Source organism: Micromesistius poutassou, assembly GCF_964030765.1.
Source record: "Micromesistius poutassou genome assembly, chromosome: 16".
Classification (NCBI taxonomy): domain Eukaryota; kingdom Metazoa; phylum Chordata; class Actinopteri; order Gadiformes; family Gadidae; genus Micromesistius; species Micromesistius poutassou.
Genome location: NC_140286.1, coordinates 9,056,382 through 9,076,160, shown reverse-complemented (window position 1 = coordinate 9,076,160; position 19,779 = coordinate 9,056,382). Strand labels below are relative to the sequence as shown.

General features: G+C 51.1%; 1 protein-coding gene across 1 annotated transcript in view; it reads right to left on the bottom strand.

Annotated features, from left to right (window-relative positions):
* The window catches only part of LOC311361054 (receptor-type tyrosine-protein phosphatase F-like), a 121,637-nt gene that overhangs the window by 38,013 nt on the left and 63,845 nt on the right, over nt 1–19,779 (bottom strand). Inside the window, 8 exon segments of the mRNA XM_084481228.1 lie at nt 348–426; nt 2,515–2,771; nt 5,070–5,173; nt 6,195–6,773; nt 6,908–7,025; nt 11,166–11,192; nt 16,648–16,841; nt 18,155–18,460. Of these exon segments, the coding sequence (XP_084337354.1) occupies nt 348–426; nt 2,515–2,771; nt 5,070–5,173; nt 6,195–6,773; nt 6,908–7,025; nt 11,166–11,192; nt 16,648–16,841; nt 18,155–18,460 (1,664 nt within the window).

Sequence of the window (19,779 nt, the reverse complement as noted above, 5' to 3'; positions counted from 1 at the left end):
TGTCGTGGGCCAAACTTAGAAGGACAAGGAAGAAGGAGTTTAAGAAGTGATATTTCACATCCAATAATTAAAGCCTGCTGACCTAAAGCTGTCGGGTTCACCCGCTCTTGGCTCCGAAACCGGATACTCTGCCTTTCTAAGCAAACCAATCTCCGTCCTCCGCCTCGGCTCCCTCTCCGCACTCCCAGAAGGGGAAGTGCTAATTAACTGCCAACAGTCACTTCCTATCCCAGTTGGAGCAGGAGGTAGCGTCTCTTGACTTCTAACCCGCCACAGTCAGCCGTTTTGGCCTTCAGGGAAGAGGAGGGGGGGGGGGGGGGGGGCGTGGGTGCGGTCTGGCCACTCACCTCATCCAGGTCCATCTCGTCCGGGTTCTCCCATCGCCGTGACGACGGAGTCACCGGCACCACTGCGATGTAGTACCACCTGCCCGGGGTAAAAGAGAGGGCTCCCGTCACAGCGTGCACGTGTGGCGGCACAACACCTACCCGCCGTGGGCGCGGGCAGCTCAGTTCACAACTCGGCGCCAGCGTTTGGCTGACACGTTATTAGGCTTTTTTTTTTTTTTTTTTATTGCCCGAGGTGTGAAAAGACGGTTTGGTGGTTGGGGCGTGTGGGGGATTTCACAACTCAGAGTGCGGTACAGGAGGTTGGAAAGCAAGGTCAAAGAGCTGGTAAATCGACGCGGTATGCTCCAAGTAATGTCCAATGACTATGAACAGCTGCTATGGAGACCCGAGCAAACACTCCGTCCCGGGGAGGGAAGGCTTCATCAAACAAGAGCTTGCGCTAGGATTCCCATAGGCCGACGGGGCCGGTCACGTGACACGCTCTGTGTGCGCTTGTATGATGCATGAGCGTGGCTGTCTGCCTGCCTGTCTGTGTTTATCGATGTTTGTGGAAGCGTGCAGAAAAGCCCAAGACCACCCCAAACCCCCCAATCAACACCAGCAGGCTTCCACGGTTCTCTGCGCTTCTGGCAATCTTTGCTCATTTTCTCAAAAACCCACAAACTCGTAAAAAATATTTAAATCTGCTTTTCAGGCGGCAACGGTAACTCTCTGCACCCCTGTTCGGTTCCGTTCCTTCTCATCTCATCTCGTCTCCCCCACCTCCCTCTTCCTAGACCTTACTTTAAAATTCAATCACATCTCGGAGCTTGTGTAAGAACACCTCCTCCAGCACCTCCACCCCCACCACCACCACCTCCTCCGATCAGCAGGGCCCCACTCTTCGCTTGACGTCCGTCCGGGGCTGGAGCTCGGCCAGCCCTGACAACCCCCCCGGAAAAGCTTTTTATATTTTACAAATCAACGCCTGGCCCGACACCGTGTGCCCCGCACCCTCTTAAGAGTGATATAGGCCGCATGCACGGTTCTATAGGCGCATGCCTGCCAGTGTTTGTACGTGCGTGGGTGTCCATGAGTGGTCCTGTGAGGTCATAGGAGTGCACGGATGATGGATGGGAGTGTGTGTGTGGGTGGCTGGGTGTGTGTGTGTGTATGTATGGGTGGCTGTGTGTGTGTGTGTGTATGTATGGGTGGCTGTGTGTGTGTGTGTGTGTATGTGTGTGTGTGTGTGTGTGTGTGTGTGTGTGTGTGTGTGTGTGTGTGTGTGTGTGTGTGTGTGTGTGTGTGTGTGTGTGTGTGTGTGTGTGTGTGTGTGTGCCTGGTTGTGCGTATCTGAGTGTGTTTATGCAAAGAACTGGGAGGGGGATAATATGTCTGTGTTTTATGTGCGGAACAGCGGATGACTCTAGCACCTGTATGTGTATGGGTGCGTGAGTCTACGGGAACGTGTCCATGTGTGGACACACGTGTGCATGCGAGTGTCTGTGCACTGCAGGTGTGGCGATGTGTGTGGGGTGAGGTTGGAGGAGTATGGCTCAGACAGATAAGACACCACTTTCCCGGGTGAGGCACGATTCTGCTCTTAACTAGTAGAGCCTGAGAAATAAGAGCAACATGACTGCTCCTGATGTTAGAAGTCTCAATTACCATCAGACCCTGTTTGACCGAGTTGGCGGGCAGCGCAGGCTTTGGTTTCTAGATTGGGAGAAGGGGGGAGGGGGGGGGTTGAGCACCGGGCCGGGTGTAAAGTGGGGATCACACGGCGCTGTTGATGTCTTGAGTTGTGCACTCGTGTTATCTTGCGGCCAACCAGTGCACCTCGCTTACCAACGCTACGCCGGCTAGCCTCAAGGTGGCCGGAGGTGCTTCACAAGTGCGGCACGCGTTCGGATGACATTGTCATTACCGAAGGAGGACGGAACCGAGCACACGTAAAGTCAATTCAAACAACGTTGGAATAACAGGTTGAGAATAATAAAGTGTGCAGTGTAGAATCGGGTCTTGACGTCAAGGTCATAACATATTCAGATGTTCAACATTATCCCAGACAGACAGACAAACATAGTTACATACATACAAACAGACAGACAGACAGAGAGCCCCCCCCAGACGGACCCACCCTCCCACACAGCCCAGGTGGACGGTCAGACAGCTCATCACCCACCTGACTTGCGTGGTGGTCTGCACCTGGGGCAGGTCTATGGTCAGCTTGCCGCCCTGGGCCTGCTGCTGGCTGTAGAGGACGGGCTTGGACTTGAAGAGGTCGGGGGAGGTGCGGATGGACACCTGCTGCTGCAGGCCACCGGCGCTGTTGCCCCGGCTCATCAGCACAAAGGAGTAGTCCGTGTCGGGCTGCAGCCGCGTGATCAGCCGCCGCTTCTGGTCGCCCTGCACCTCCACACTCTGCTGGTTGTAGAGGATCTGACACACACACACACACACACACGTTAGTGACCTGATGCACTGTACTGTAGGGAACCACTGTATGGAGAGAGGGACTATGTGCTTACGATTGACCTCTGTAGGACACATGCACTGTTTGTCACGTGCTTGTGTACACACACACACACACACACACACACACACACACACACACACACACACACACACACACTTTTCCGATCTTCCCTCTTTTCCCCTAGAAAGACAATTTCCCTTTCAGGCACACTCACTCACACATACATACACAGTGTGCATACACACAGAGTGAAAATACTACAGAAAAAATGCAATCTATTCTTCATCGCACCATTTCTCTTCCCAGAAACACACACACCCAAACAGACAGACACACACACACACACACAGGGTAATAACACCAGGCAGACGGTATGAAATGCAGTCGAACGGCACGCAGCCCTTCATCTGACACCTCCTATGTGGTTTAGAGTCAGGTGGCAAGCAACCACAGCCAGGGCCCTGCCTTTTCACTTCAAATTGACAGCTTAACACTTAGTGTGAGGTGGGAATTAATATAATATCAGCTTGACATATTGTGCATGCACATCATTAAGAGCCTTGCAAATTAACATGACGTTCTCAACCTCACGCCAGCCAAGCTCAAGATCAAAAAATACATCTATTAATCCATCAGTTGACATTTTGTTGACAGTTGTTTTTTCGCCCCCAATAACATTTGTGAAATCAAGAGGATTTTCTGGCCCGCTTTTGGTCCAAGTCTGACTGGGTTCCGGCAGAGCCTTACTGGAAAGGCGTGCTGCCCACCAGGTGAGCCAGGGAGTGCCCCGCCGTGCAGTGTCAGGTAGCAGGGCAGGACAACCTACATCACATGATTCGATGTTAGGTCTTGTTCTTTGTTCAATTTAAAGAGCGGTGACGGATGGCACTGCGATGTGGGCCAATTTTTTGAGACACCCTGAAACACGACCCGCTTGAGTTCCCATGAAGACACGCGGCTTTGAACGTCTGGGTGTGTGTCAAAGGATCATGAGAGTAAAGTGGTGGTTTGTACGTTGTGTAAAGTTTCAATTAAATCGTGCCGAAGCCCTGGCGCTATTCAAGAGCATGCGATGGAAAAAACCCAGACACCCTATTCTGGATGAAAGAAAGAAATTCGTGACTGGAGTATATGACCAAGTAACCAGCCTGTTATTAAGAGCAGGTAGAGCCTTTTGATATAGGAGGAGGAGGAGGAATGCGAAGAGCTGGTTCGTGAGGAGAGAGATGTCAAGGCACGGGCGGTAAAAAAGAAAAAGACCATCCATGCAATAAAAACATTTATATTTCAATTGTGTACATCTTTTTAAATAAATGTGCACAGATAGATGGTATGAGACATCCCAATACTGCAAAAAAGTTGTGATAATGTGGCGCGACCACATTTATAAAAGGTGCCACCAGATGAAATAAATGAAAAAACGAAGTAATTGGCACCATGACCACCAGTAGCAAACTTAAGTCTCGAGCCTTGCTCCGGCCCACACATTGCCGCAAGTGACAGCCCTCCGTGACACTGTTGTCATGCTCACCATTAATTACGTTTCTAATGAGCGTAATTAAATCACTTAAAGCGGGTCATGTGACTTGTTTTAGTTTTCCCCATGCTTCTTTGCATTTCATTCATTACTTGGTGTGAGCTATTTGAGGCTTTTTGTTTTCAAATGGAAAATGATTGAGAGAAGTGTGGTAAACACAGGAACGTTCTCCATACTAAAGACTGCCTTCCCAGGAGCTCCTCTGCCTCATATCACAAGTAAGTGCTTTCACTCCACGGATCATTTTTTATGAAGAGAAATGTGAGAGACACATCAGCGGTTCAGGAAAAACTGATGTTGGGCAATCTGGTAATGTTCCAGTAATTGTGGTTATGTACTGTAGCCTTTCCATATGTCTCCCAGCCTTCAATTATTGCATCTCATTTTGCTGGGAATCTGACCCGATGGCGATGGTTAGGAGCTTTTGGCATCATTACAGATGAACAGACACTTATGGAAAGGCTACTCTTTGCGTAAGTTGCTTAAATGGATTAATCAACATTGAATCCATTGAGAAAACTGGCATATATTAGCTCACGCCAATTTATTTACTCATGCTATAGTATACTAATAATCACCAAAGGAAACCCCTTACCTTACCACAATTCCAGTGGATATTATGTGTGGTTATAAGGTTTATATCTGGTGGATTTGCCAAGGGAATATGCTTTTCCACAATCATTACAAGTGCTAATTGTCTCATTGCCTCACAGGTTCATCTTACCTTGAAAGGCTGATGGGATTGGGATTTGTAGTTCTCTGGCACTTCCCAGGTGAGCAGCACAGAGGTTTTCATGACGGCTTTCACACCAAAGCTCGTGGCGAATGCTGTCGGAATGAAGAGGGCTCAGATTAACATCTCAAGCATGACATCTCTCCACAATGCAAAAACTAATCTTTTTTGCTAAGCCGCCTAATTGAATTGGACACAACCATGCGGTGCTAATGCTCTGAACACAGTCCGTGGTGTTACCTGAAGGCCAGACCTCCCTGGCCTTGGTGGTGGGTGAAAGCCGGGTGGATGTGTGCACAAAAACACCGGCATTCTCATTCACGCTTGGTTACCGATCGCTTGGTAATACCTTTCATCCCTCCCAGGACTGTTGCATCTAATTATACACTCTCCCCCTCCCTCTGCTACAACATGCAACAGGCAAATGCCTGTACGATTAGTGTGAAATGTAAAAACAGGAGGGGGAGGTGCTGCACAAACATATAAACACCTTGTGTGCACCTAGTGACTATTGCTATTAACACATGCATATTAATGCACTGCCTCGAACGCAGGAGGGGACGCATGCTGTGCGTGTTGTGTGTGTGTGTGTTTGTGTTATAGTGCATGAGTGTGTGTGTGTGTGTTGTTGGAGCCGCATTGTGGTTGCAGCATGTAATGAGATTAGTGTTCTCTGAATCAATAACACACCGCTGAGGTGAATGGAGAAAATAAGGTGGGATTACGTGGGGAAAGGAAGGTGGCGTCATGTGTAGCCCACTATCACCGGGGATGGGCCATGAAGTCAACAGGGATGGACTGAAAGACGCATGTACTTGTAAAGACTGTATACAAGCATGTTCATACACGTGCATCCTTGTGTGTATTCATGTCATCATGTGTGTGTGTGTGGGTTTCTTTCTGTGTGATTGCGAGAAATGTTGTGAGAAAAACAAAACAAATCAATAGTAGATTAATAATCAGCGGTGCGACTGATTGCCAGCGAGCGAAAAAAAAAACAGTGCGTTGCCCGATAATGCGGCGGTGTTTGGGGACCCAGTGTACACCTTTGATCCCCGTCAACCCCCCTACCCCCCCCCACCCCCCTTCCCCTTCCCCTTTCCCTCCGAGTCCTACCCGGGGAGGTGGACATGGTCCGGCTCTGGATGCTGGGGCTGATGGGGCCGCTGCCCTTGCTGGTGAACGCCTGCACGCGGATGTCGTAGGTGGTGTCAGGCTTCAGCCCCTGGATGGTCATGCGGGTGTCGCCCGTGCGGTTGGTGCTGTTCTGCTGGCTGTTGATGTCACGGTACACCACCGTGTACTGCGTGATGCGCCCGTTGCGCTCCGCCAGCGCCGGCGGCTCCCACGCCAGCTGGGTGCTGGTGGTGGTGAGGCCCGTCACACGCAGGTTGAGCGGGAAGCCCGAGGGCGTGTCCTCCTGCGTGCTGATCTCCTTGACGTAGGCCTCGCCCGCGCCAGCGCGGTTCTTGGCGCTGAGGCGGAAGACGTACGTGGCGCCCTTGTGCAGGCCCGTGACCGTGTAGTGGTCGTCCTGGCTGCGCAGCTCGCGTGACGTGAAGGCCTCGTCCTCTGTGCGCTTGTACTGCAGCAGGTAGCCCATCAGCTCGCCCACCATCTCCTTGGGCGGCTGCCACTGGATCAGGGCCGTGTTGCCGATGGTGGTGCTGATCATCATGGTGGGCTTGCCTGGCACTGCGGAGGGGGGGAGAGTGTTTAAGTTCCCATGCAGCCATCACCCTTTAAATTATAAAAAAAATAAAAAATAGGAACGCTCATGGTTGGTCAAGGTAGTCAAGGCGCCCCGTCCCGTCCCGTGGCGAGCTTACCTGCTCCGGTGGTGGTGATGACCTTGGCCTTGCTGCGTGCTCCGTCCCCCTTGGTGGTGTAGGCCGCCACCGTGACCGAGTAGGTGGTCTCCGCGTGCAGCCCCCCGATGATGGCCTCCTTCAAACACGCAGAAAACCCCCCCGGACACAGTGAGCAGGGAGCCGCGTGACGCAGAGAGAGAGAGAGAGACGGCGCCTCGGGTTTGTTAGAGCCGACCCATCACACACAAGCACTTAATCCCGCGTGAAAAGAACACAAACACACACCGCAAAAAATCCACACTCCAAAACACAACGTTAGGACACCCCTTCTCCATCCACCTGCAGATTCAATACATTTCTGCGTTCAACGCTCAATTACACAATGGAGGTGCTTCAATGGAGAAGGACTTTTTAGACTCCACCCCCCACCCCCTCACCCCTCCCAAGGCGGAGAAGGGAGCATTTTTTTCCTCTCTTGGTCGAAAAAAAGAAAAAAAAAGCCCCTTTGCCCGACCACAATGCACACACTGAACCCATTAAACCAACAACCCAACAGGTTGAACCAGAACAGCACCAGTGTGTCAGTGTCGCTGTCTACCGCTTGGCTGAGCATGACATTATGCCCCAGGTTTCTTTGGTTCAAATATGGCCGCCGTGCGCTATGCAATTAGACACGTAGCGGATAGAAAGACGTGAAATCTATCATCTCTCTTCCGTTTCCTTTTGGATTTGAGTCGTAGACTTTCAGTGCCAATCAATTTTCTTAATACATTCAGGGGCACTTGAGTGGGCAATCCGAATGGGTGGACAGGAACAGAGACACAGCAAGGTGGGACAAATGAACAGCATTTAATTAACAGCAAACCGCAAACGATAGTTCAGAACACACAGAGTGACTGGCTGCAGAACGAGCACTCACTAACACGAACTGCAGCCACCGTGGACGCAACACACACACCCTAGTGCACACGCCATCCCACACACATTGATCCGCTTCCACATAAACAAAGACGCGCCAACCCACACAAACACACGCAGAACCGCACAAAACCCCAAACACACACACACACACACACACAGAACCCCTAACACACACTAACACGCAGAGACAGACCCGGATTCACACAAGCACAATCAACACACATACACACAGGGAAAACATACATAAGCTTACATACCAAAGCTCACACACACACACACACACACACACACACACACACACACACACACACACACACACACACACACACACACACACACACACACACACACACACACACACACACACACACAGAGAACAAATGAGTGCCCCAGGCGTGTACACACATGCCTGAGTTGTCTTACCAGGGCCACAGAGAGGACAAACACTCAAGATGCCTACAAGCGTTCTGTTGCAATTCATGCAACAGCCAAACTCAAAGTCACTGTACTTTACTCTGGCCCTAACGCAGTTTCACCTGCAAATGACGCGTTTGCATCCTCATCCACGTCAGTGTATTTTTAAATCTTCCCCACAATATACACATATACCCTGATATTGTTCTACCGGCCCTGCTCCCTTTAAGCCAGGCGCTGCTCCTCCGTGTCGCGAAACCATTGATCTCATAACTTTAATCAGGCAAAATGGCTTCCGCAGTCTCGACAGCGACGTGCACCCGAGTCCCAGTCTAACCCACCTTCCCCCCCCGCCCCCCTGTCCCTCACACACTCCCGCTGCAAGGTTTGTAGGAAGGTCGCGCTGGGCCCAGCGTGATATTTCGAAAGAAAGGAAAAGAGGAACGAAAGAAAAAAAAAAGAAAAAGGCAGGGCTTTAAAGTTTCCTTCGGAGCAAATGCTTAGAACGGCACCAAAAGGCATTACTGAGATTATCCAGTCCAACCGTCACTGAAATGGATTCTCTTCTCTGTCTCTATGCTAGCTATCAACGCTTGTGTAGTGAAAAATCCTTGTGGGGGGGGTGGGGGGTGATACTTTGGACGCAATTATGTTTCCGTGTGTCGCACATCATTTATTATAATTTTTCTGTGCAGAGCACGCCTCGTCTAACCGAGATAAGGAATAACTTTAGCGCTAGGAAAGAACATGACAAAGAAACCACCTGCCTCAGGTATTATATATAGTGGGTGTAAAAGGTGTTGTGGGTGGCGAGGCCGAGCGAACGCGCTCAGATGTTCACAGGTGCTCGCGGTGAGGCGCTACGGTACAGTGGCTGCTTGGCACGCGGTGCACAGCGCTTCTCACCGTGGCAGCGCAAGAAACAACAAGGGTGCGGGGCGAACAGATGCCTGCATCTGACAGTGTCTGAACGCCGTGTCTGTCAAGTGTTAATCAGCGTCAACAGGAGGCGGTGTGTGTGTGTGTGTGTGTGTGTGTGTGTGTGTGTGTGTGTGTGTGTGTGTGTGTGTGTGTGTGTGTGTGTGAGTGAGTGAGTGAGTGAGATCAGACATTGGCCCCCTGGACCCGACTACAGCCAAGGTGTCAGCCTTTTTTCGGTATTTGAAATGCGTCTGATTTGTGGGCCGATTAGTTCAAAATCTGCTTCTTAATTTCTTGCCATCAGCTATTTCTTGTACGCCGCCCTAATCATTATGTCAAAGTTCGATACTGCATATCCTTTGAAGACATCATAGCTTTCAACAAAATACTACGTGGTTCTTTCAGATTATCTTGTTCTCTGCTATCCTTGTTGAACAGACTATTCTATCCACATTACATGCACATGCGCATGCTTTATTAAACCCTTATTTTTCCCTTTTAATATTTTAGTTGGTCTGTGTTTTCTGTCCAATAACGTTTAAATAAAAAGCCAATTACGCTAGGTTAAACACGGACTATGCATTTTGTTTGATTCATTCATTACCGACAACAGGCTGCACTCACATGCATGCTGAAAAGGTTGTCAACATGGTCCAATGCCCTTCGAATAACAAATGAAAACGGCTGCCCGCAAATCTCCATATAAAACAAGCATCATAATATCAAAGGTTCCGTCTGCCGCTGGTATTTACATTAATATAAGCGGTGCATTAATAATGAAGTCCAAACGACGGCCGTGTAAAGTCACAAACCCTCCCCCTTAGACACCTCTCACATCTCCTCACAGACGCTGAAAGCTTTCCTGTGACGACCTGACAGATTCCCGTTGGAATCATCTCCGACCGATACAGGGAACGCAAGCGTGTGTGTCTGTGCATCTGCGTCCGCAGAGGTAATAAGCCCTAACAAATTGGGCCGTGTGACAGCCGGCGTGCCGCCGCAATCGCCCTGGCGACGACGAGAACGTCATCCGGCCAGAGGAGCGCAACATGAAAGGCTGAAGGCAACCGGAAGAGACAGCGAGACGCTGATGGGAGCACCAGGCTCCTCCCCCTCAGTGACAGGGGGAGGCAGAGGGGGAGGGGGGGGGAGTCATCTGGAACAGCAGGTGCGCGGTGCTACCACCATTGGGGAGTGTGGGGATGTCCTCCGATGAGGTCGCTTTCCTGGCCTCAGGAGCAGTTCATTCAGATATTCAGCATGGTTTAGTACGCAGCATTCTGTTTATTCACAGGTTTGTTTTTATGCTCTTGGCCTTCCTTCATTAAATGGAGCGTGGCAATAGGGAGACACGGATGGCGATATACCAAGCATCTTTAATGAGACAATGGGTGTACATGAATCTTAAAGGGAGACTTTCTCCTCTTGGTCGGTAACCACTAAGGAACCAAAGGGGAGGGGAGGGGCAATCTTGGAGAGTAAAGGTTTGCCCATGGCTGAGCCAGCCATAGCGGGAGAGACCAAGTGAATTTGCATTAGACCATGGGGGGGAAAGTGGACATTCTGCAAGGATTCAAGACCACTAAAGGAATCTACACCATAAAGAAGTAACTCACTTAACGCCTCTCAAATGGAGAGAGGAAGGGAGCTATCTCTAGTTGCAAGGATCCTTCATACAAATGTGTTTTTAATTGACTAGTAACAATGTTACAACATTAACATATGCATATCATTTGACATTGTTAGTATTAACACACACACCAACAAATACACACACCAACAAACACCACAGATCAAATCCGAGATCACACGATGCACCGATTTTTGCCACACGCCTGCGAGCACACACAGAGAGAGAGATAGAGCGAGCAAACACCCCCCCCCCCCCCCCCCCACACACACACACACACACGCACAGATGCTCATCTCCCACTCTGCGGGAGGGAGGGAGAGAGTGAGGGAGGAAGAGCCTGCCTGACAGCAGCAGCATCCCAGCAGCACACACATGAGAGTTACTCACATGCTCGGTGGACTCCTCAATATTCCACTGATGGGGGAGAGAGACGGAGACACACACAGGACATACAGAACGGGAGAAAGAAATGAGTCACAGACGACAACACGGCGGGAGCCCGTGTGATGGGGGGGGGGGGGGAGCAGGCAAAAAAAAGAAAAAACAGTTTTCTTTTTTTCGCTGGGAAGCAGATGAATGAACACAGGTGTCAACAACAGACTCATTGTGCAGAGCATAGGGGGGAGGGGATGGAGAGAGAGAGAGAGAGAGAGAGAGAGAGAAAGAGAGAGAGAGAAAAAATTGAATGAATAAAGGAGGCTATTTGTGTTTAAACAGACTAAATTGTGAAAACAGGTCTTGGGGGCTATAAACTCTGACAGTATTTTCGCGATAGATTTGTAGATTTTGTTTTGAATACACGATGCACTGTCTTGTTTTTTGGGTTGTTTATTTACTCCAAATCTAGCAACTCCATTTTCCTCCATCACCGTCTCACTGCAAAAGCAAAGCAGGGATCCCCGATGTAGACTCGCGGAAAAAGATTCAACATCCTCCTCGCAAAATAAAATACTAACAAACCAAGGGGGAAGACGGAGCCCTCCATCCATATTGCACCGTGTATATTTTCCCAGCCTTGGCCTGGTCCGCGGGCCCGCCCCTGAGCCAGTCCTGGGAGGCGGTGCAAAGCCCATTTTCCTGTTGCAGAGTTTCTGCGGCACCGAGCGTGAAATCCTATTACCAGTGCCGCTACGTCGGCCTCGTGACATCAAGCGCCATCCGTGCAGAACCGGATGCCGTCCTTACACCCACCCTCCCCCAACCCCTCCCCACCCCGACGGGGAGCCGTCTCGTCTCCGTCTCGCTGCTAAGTGACTCGGCCGGTATCCGCGCCGATGTTTACGAGTCTTCTAACGGAGAAAGCCCGTTATAAATAAGTGAGTAAATGACCTTCTGATATGAATTATGCACGTCGTTTCCAGGACGTGCCGTGCGCCCTGTATTTTGTTTACTTATTTGTGTTGGGGTGATGGACAACGTGGAAACACTCCCGAGATAAGTCGGTGACCCGACAGCGCTGTGTCCTCTCTCGCTCCGTCCTCGACGGAGACGCCGGGGTACTCTGAGGCCGCCAGCAGACGAGACTGGGTTCCTTCTTCTTGTCCTCGCTTTTCCTTCCTGGATAGAAACAGGGCCCCCTGCTGGATGTGTGTGTGTTCTTGTCTTGTTCGCCGAAGGGGCCGGGGGTTATGAAGTCCTCCACAGCAGTGTGTGTGTGTGTGTGTGTGTGTGTAGTGTGTGTGCGTGTGTGTGCGTGTGCGTGCTCCCCCTCATCAGAGAAACCCGCTGCCACGTGTTCCCCCCGACGTGGCGGTGAGCACACTGAAGAGCGCCGTTTAAAAACAGCTGCTCCTTAACGCCATGAATAACAGTTTGCGACGTGCCTAATTGCCTAATTTGTTTACCATTGACTCCGTTCGCCGTGTCCTCGTTGAGGAGTGAACACATTAAGGGTTCACTAGGCTCCTCTTCAGTTATCTCTCCATCACCATCCCCCTGTTTACAATGGAATCATTTTGGGAGGTATAATGAAATAAATAAAGTGTGTGTGTGTGTGTAAAAAAAATTGCCGGTACCGATTTATGTTGCGGGATGCCAATGTGGCACCGGTGCTTATGGCCTTTGTTGTGGTGGGAAAACAGAGGGGTGTTATTTTGCAGACTTGTGAATGCAAATGTGATGTCATGGGGCCGCCTGGGCTGAGCGGGGGAAAAAAAAAGAGAACAAGCAGCACAGGGGATGGAGTGATGTGGAAGAGAAAGAGCTGTCAGGATTGATGGAGTGAAACCGTCTGAGGGGCTTCTCGTCCTCCATTTTCCTCTCCCCCTCTTTCTTTCCATTCCCGCTCAGCCAAGGCCACAGAGGCGGTGAAGCATTGCCTGGCTTGTTCTTAAACACACACACAGGCGCGGACACACTTCGCCGCAGATAGGACACGTAGGCACATTGCCCATGAGCGCGCCGTCCCATAAGTACACACAAAAAATATATATGTATATCGCATGAGTGGTCAAATAAAATGAACCTGGAAAAAGAAATGGTGGAAAAAATGGCCAGGAAAGCTTGGGGGTGGAAAGTGCCCGGGTTAAAGGCTAATACCTTCTGAGCCCTGGCCAACGGTTTCAGCACTTTCCAAGGAAAAATACATGCGGAAAACGGGGGAGGGGGGGTCCTCCGAGTGGATGCAGAGGCCTGGCCGAGTGGCGCCTGTTGGCCACTTAGGATTGTGGCTAATTTGTGCTGATAGCGATATGGTTGGGGAGGAGGATGAGAAACGTCAGGCTGTCGACGACCTCAAAGTTAAATTTAGCCGTGGAAATGAGGCCGCTGTGTGGGCACCCACTTGAAGCGGAAAAGAGCAGCTTAAAAGCCCGCCCACACACGGGTAAGCGCTCGCCAAGGCACCGCTATCCGTAGTGCGAGGCGAGCTAGCTACCGGGGGCTAACGGACCAGTGGGCTCATCCGTGAGGCCGGATGGATAGACAAAGGAGATGTAGAGATATAGATTGATTCAGATGGATGGGCCCATAGACGGATGATACATATGGATCGATTTATAAAATGTGATGCGTAGTGAGGGAAAAAACAGGGGAGAAAAAAATAATAAAGAGCAGGGAAGGGTGAGAGGGGAGTCGAGAGTGGTTTCAACAAGCATCTCCAGTCCAATCAGCGAGCTGAGATACGTGATTAAAGATTGAAGGCTGGCGGTAAGAGTGGGCTACAGCCCTGCTTTTTCCCTCCCCCCCTGGCAGTCCAACCGTGTTTGTGGTGGAGCTGGCAACAGGGCGCCAGTGAGGCTGATTTCACAACACCCTTAAAAATAAAAAAAGGTGGAGAACATTTCGATTGGTTGTGCCCCAAACGGTAAGTTTTTTCCAATTCGGCATTGGTTGTTAGAGTTACTTGAGCCCATGTTGAGCCTTGCGCACACCCCCCCCCCCCCCCCCCCCCACCACCGCAGTGGAACACCAGCTAGGATAGGAGGGTGTGCGGGTCGGCTCATGTTGGCCCCATTGTTCTGTCGTTTTTGTTGTTGTTGGTTTTTGTCTTTCCCTTCCCACCGAGGGTTATCCTTTGCCTGTGGTATGTGAAGAGGTGAAAGGGAAGGCTTGTGAGGGAGGCGGTGGGGCGTGCGCGGAATTTGGGGGGGGGGGGGGCGGAGCCACAGTCCTGTGCGGTCCTTAATGACGTCCGGGGCAGGTCCTCGCAGGTTTGGCACCGTCGCTGTTGCCGCACACAAAACTAATCTGTGTAGATGACTCAATCGAGGGTAACTGACCCACACGCAAGCCTCTGGTAATTACCCCCCCCTCCTGATGCTCCGGCTGGGGGAGGGTCATGAGAAGGAAGGAGGTGAAGGGGGGGTGGGAGGGAGGGAGAAGGCGGGATTGAGCAAACTCGGGTTTCGGCGAGGCGGGGTGAGGCCGAGGTGAACGGGGTGTCTCGATACTGTGCTAGCCCGTACTTTGTGCCTCACGCCTTTTTGTTGTTTTTGTGTTATGTCAGCACGGCCCTGCGCAAATGAGACGTGGCGAGAGGCACTGTGTGTACAGACAGACGGGGTCACGCTAAGTTCACTCGGGTATTGCGCTTTTGCAATTTTCTCCTTTTTTGACACAACCAACCCCCCCGGGGCCACGGCGCACCGAGCCGGCGGTACGGGCAGGGCGCTCCGGAGAAGATAGGGTGCCATTGTTGTGTTGTGCTCCTCGCAGACCAAGGGGACCTTGTCCCGACCGCCACGACGCTTGGAGGGGCCACAACACAGCTGTCTGAGGAGCTTGCCAGGGGCGAGAGACCTCCAGTTTTGGTTTGGGGCTGATGAACGGGAGCGGAAGGGCGCGCTTGTTTTGCCAGGTGTGTGGGAAGAAGTGTGGGAGGAGGGGGGATTGGGGGCTGGCGGGCTGGGCGGGTGGGGGGGGGCGGATTGGGCGGTACTCATCGGTCAGAGTGTTTTTTTTGTTCTGCCTGTCTTATTTCGGGGCGCACTGGGGGCCCGGTCTCACTATTATGCTCATAATGTGTCATCTTATCTGGGATAGACACACACACACACACACAGCCATTCATTATTCATTTAGGGCCGCAGTGATGGTATCTATGCTCGGCGTGCTGGCTTTATCTGGTTTGAAGTGCGCCTCCTGCCTTGTTTAAAGGTGACTTTCAGCGGCACCAGCATCTCGGCAGTGTCTCTGTCTGTGGCCGTGGGTATGTCTGTGCCTGTGTCTGTTTGTGTGTGTGTGTCGAGCACAGCGGGGTGTTTTTAGAGGCAAACGAGGGTTAATCGCGTCGCCGTAGGGCACAGCAGAGGAGCGGGACCGCCTGGGAACTCAACCGGCAACCCGCTGCAGGTTCACCCTCGAATGCCCCCCCCCCCCCACCGCCTCGGCCCGAGAGGAACGTGCTCGGCGGCCCGCGGGAATAGTTGTTGGCCCGCGTTTGGCGGGTCGGGGGGGGTGGCTTACACGTTGGAATGATATGCTTCTGATTGGGCGGCTGGGTGGGTGGCGGTGGACGGCCGCTGTGCACATCAGCAAATGAAACCGTGTTCACGCACAAATAGTGATTCTCCCGGCAAAAACAATCCAGGAGGAGGAGGCCTGGTAATTGAAGCCCCGTGGCTTGGTTTGCGCTAAGCCAGGAAACGGGCGAGGGAGAGGGCGCAAGGCACTGAGCGAGAGCGAAAGGTGTTTTTTTTTTTTTCCTTTTCGGTTTTAAGATATTCATGATTCCCTGAATCCCTCTTAAGGATTACAATCTCTCATCCATCTTGCAACAGTGGCGCGGGCGCTTTGGGGCGATCCCTGAGCTCCCTCGCATTGATGTGCAAAGGGCGATGCGGGGAAAATAAGTTGTAATTTATAAACAGGGGGGGGTAACAAGGCAGTGCATACGTCTTCGCTGGCGCAAAAAACATATAAAGAATTATATAAAGCATGGGGAGAGTCTCCCCCCTTCCTCCTACTGATGTAACCACAGCCATAAAATATTTAACAGCTATTAGAGCTAACAGGGAGCTTGTTACAGCCGCTAATCCGCAGCAGAAGAGGAGCCGGCGATACCACCGAGGGCAGTGTAAGAGAACGTGTAGAGAGAGAGAGAGAGAGAGAGAGAGAGAGAGAGAGAGAGAGAGAGAGAGAGAGAGAGGGGCCAGACTCAGAGAGGAGGTGGGCGTAGGAACAGAAGGGGAGGGGCTAGTGTGTTGACACAGGGATGACAGACATCGTGATGAATTGGACACGATCCGTGTGCCCTACCTAAGAGGGTGGGGGGGAAGAGAGAGAAAGAGCGAGAGAGAGAGAGAGAGAGAGAGAGAGAGGTGGGGGGGGGGGGGGGTAACGACAAGACAAAAATAGAAAAGCGTGTGGGAGTGAAATTGAACCCCTAGGGCGGGGGCTTTGAGGTGGGGTCTCGGTCTGCTCTCTGTACCTGGGCTTCGGGGAGGGCCACGTCCATGATGTTGGGCTGGCCCCGCGGCTCGTCGTTCTCCAGGCGCGAGAAGATGACCTGGTAGCCGCGGATCTGCCCGTGCTGCTTGCCCTGCATGGGGGGCTTCCAGGTGACGCGGATGGCCGTCGAGTTCACCGCCGTCACCTCCAGCTTCTTGGGGGGCGCCCCGGGCACTGAGGGGGTGAGGGAGAAGGGGAGGGGGAGGGAGAAAGTGGGGTGGTGGAGTGAGAGAGGGAGAGATGGGGGTGATGGGGGAGGAGAGGGAGGAGGGGGAGGGTGGGTAGAGGTTGATATTATTTAGGCAGAACGGGAAGGAAAGATTCAGAAGGTGTAGCAACACACGGGAAGGAAAAGACGGAGACGAGGGAGACCGATTTCAGGATGACACAAATTAGAAAGGATAGGGGGAGAGAGAGCACGAGAGCGAGAGAGAGAGGGAGATGAAGGGATACAAAAGATGGAAGGATGGGGGAGAGAGGAACACAGAGGGAGCGAGATGAGGTGAAGAGAAGAAAGAACAACCAGGGAAAATGGGAAGAGGGGGAAAGTCAAACCGCGCTGAGCCAGCGATTTGTCTCTCCCTCAGCTAACTGCGGTTTTGTGAAGTGGTGCCAAGAACCATCGACGTAACGACTTCAGCATTTTCCCTTCTTTTCCTTAACTTCCTTCTTGGTTTTCTTTAGGTTTTTTTTTGGAGCAGAGTGGCTTTCTCGGTAGGAGGCTTGGCGTTGAATACGGGTCTCCACCATACCTCAGCATTACAGACCATAATAGTCTGGTAAGGACCACCCCCCCCCCACTAAGCAGGGGGACAGCTTGCGGTCTAGCTGTAGTCTGTGAAGAACTATTGAAATCAACCCACATTGAGACAAATGTGTGTTTATACATCTAGATATATATCTATACACACACAACCATTGTCCTCAACGGCTCAATATATATTAAAACATTTAAAAAAACACATTAATTATAGAGGACTAACCCTCTCCTTCACACCACACACAAAAGGAAAAGAAGAGGAGGTAGAAAGAGACTACAGAAAATATAGAAAAACGAGAGAGGGAGAAATGTAGTTCTGTTCCATTTTTCCTTCGTCTGATCGCTGTGTTACATGCCTTGGCAAGGGGGAAAAAGCTGACAGACAGACTGACAGACAGACAGTGAGACATCTGCCAGTGAAATCGTCAGAGTGGAAAATAAACCCCAAAAACAAATTAGATTTAGACCCCCCAAACACATCATCATAAACCCTGATGGACACAGAGCAGAGTGAGAGAGAGAGAGAGACCTACTTCCACATAGAGAGTGAGAGACAATACACAGTCGACACTGTATACTCTAAAGTGAAAAAAAAAAATCACCCAGCGAGGAGGACAAACGGACGGACAAACGGACGGGAGGGGGGTCGTGTGAGAGAACCGCCGCGATCGGGGGGGGGGGGGGTGGCGGCGTTCGGAGGGGGGCGGGTGGCTCGGTCCCAACTCACCGTCCTCCTTGGTTTTGATCCGCACAGCGGCGCTCTCGGGGCCGGGCCCCACGTCGGTGTGGGCCCTCACCCACACCTGATACTCGGTCCACTTCTCCAGCTCCTCCAGCACGTGGCTGGTGGCGTCGGCGCTGATGCCGGACACCTCGTGGCGCGCCGCGTCCTCGCCAGCCGGCGCCTGGTAGCTGATGGAGTAGCCCACGATGGCGCCGTGGCGGCTGGCGGCCGGCGGCGCCACCCAACTCACCTTGAGACTGGTGGAGGTCAGGCTGACCAGGTGCACCTCCTGGGGCGGGGCGGACGGCGCTGCAGTGTGAAGGGGGGGATGGGGTGGAGGGGGGGGGAGGGGGTGGTGGGGGTGGTGGAGGTGGGGGTGCGGGGGAGGGGGAGGGGGAGGAGGAAGGACAACCACACGGAGGAAGGGGAACGGATCAAGCAAAAACAAAACAAAAACGAAAAAGAAAACACGACACGACTACAGAACAAAACAAAACTTGGGCAAGCCAAGTGACGGAAATTAAATTAAAAAGGGCTCATAAGGTGGGGTACATCTGGACAGGAGGTTGATCGGTGCGAGGCTGTAATAGGTCTAGGTCTGCACGAGTCTTAAGTGCGCCGAAAGAAATGACTGTACTTTTTTTTTCTCCTCCATATCTGTCTGGCTTCCCTGCCTCTAGTGGTTTGTTGGAGGAGTGGTGAAATGTTCATAGATGTGTGAGTGGCTTAGTGATTGATGTTAATTGGCGTTTTGCACGTAGATATGGCAGCTTCTAGACGCCAGTCTAGAAGCTCTCAAACACTCTCAAACACTGTTTGAGAGACTCAGGGAAAACTGAGGCGGTGATATATATTGGGCTCTTTTGAGCAGACAAACAGTCTCTGATAAAGATGTAGGACAAATCTGCAAAAGCTGACAGAACAATACATCATATAATATTCCCTGTATAATATTCCCTGTTTCATCAGCCGTTTTTTACCAAATCAAAAACAAACAGATGCTAAAAAAAACCTGTGAGTGTGCTAGCTTTAACACACTCACAGCTTTTTAATATTACCAGGAAAACTCCTCACTAACATATGGCAAAGCTAGTTGGAAGTTTACGCAGAAAAACATTGCGTCTTTGCTCAGTGGGATCAGTCGGAATGTAAACTGAAATAATTAAGATGAACACATGGGCGTACATTCTGCCATGATTAATATCTGGTATCGTTTACCATAGCAGATTGTTTATTCGGTTATTTTACAATTAAATAAACAATAAGCTCAACGGAGCTGGACTATGATTTTCATGTTTTTAATTAATGAACTAACACTGCACTATAAAAAAACGCTCAGTGACAGCCAATGCAATTACAGTGCTCAACTCTCAGCAGTCCAGAGGTTAAACAGGGAAAATAAATGAGCCAAATCAAATACAGGACGCTACAACCAAATAATATGCATACAATTCCAGACAGCAAAACACAAGAGCAATCAAATGAAATTCAACGTTTCATGCAGTCTCAATAAAAAACATGTTCAAGAATATACAAATGGAGAAAAAAAAAGGGAAATAGCTTGGAAGGGGGTGTTGAGAGCGAGGTGTTGTTGACATAGCATGCCCATGAAACTGGTTTGCTAATAA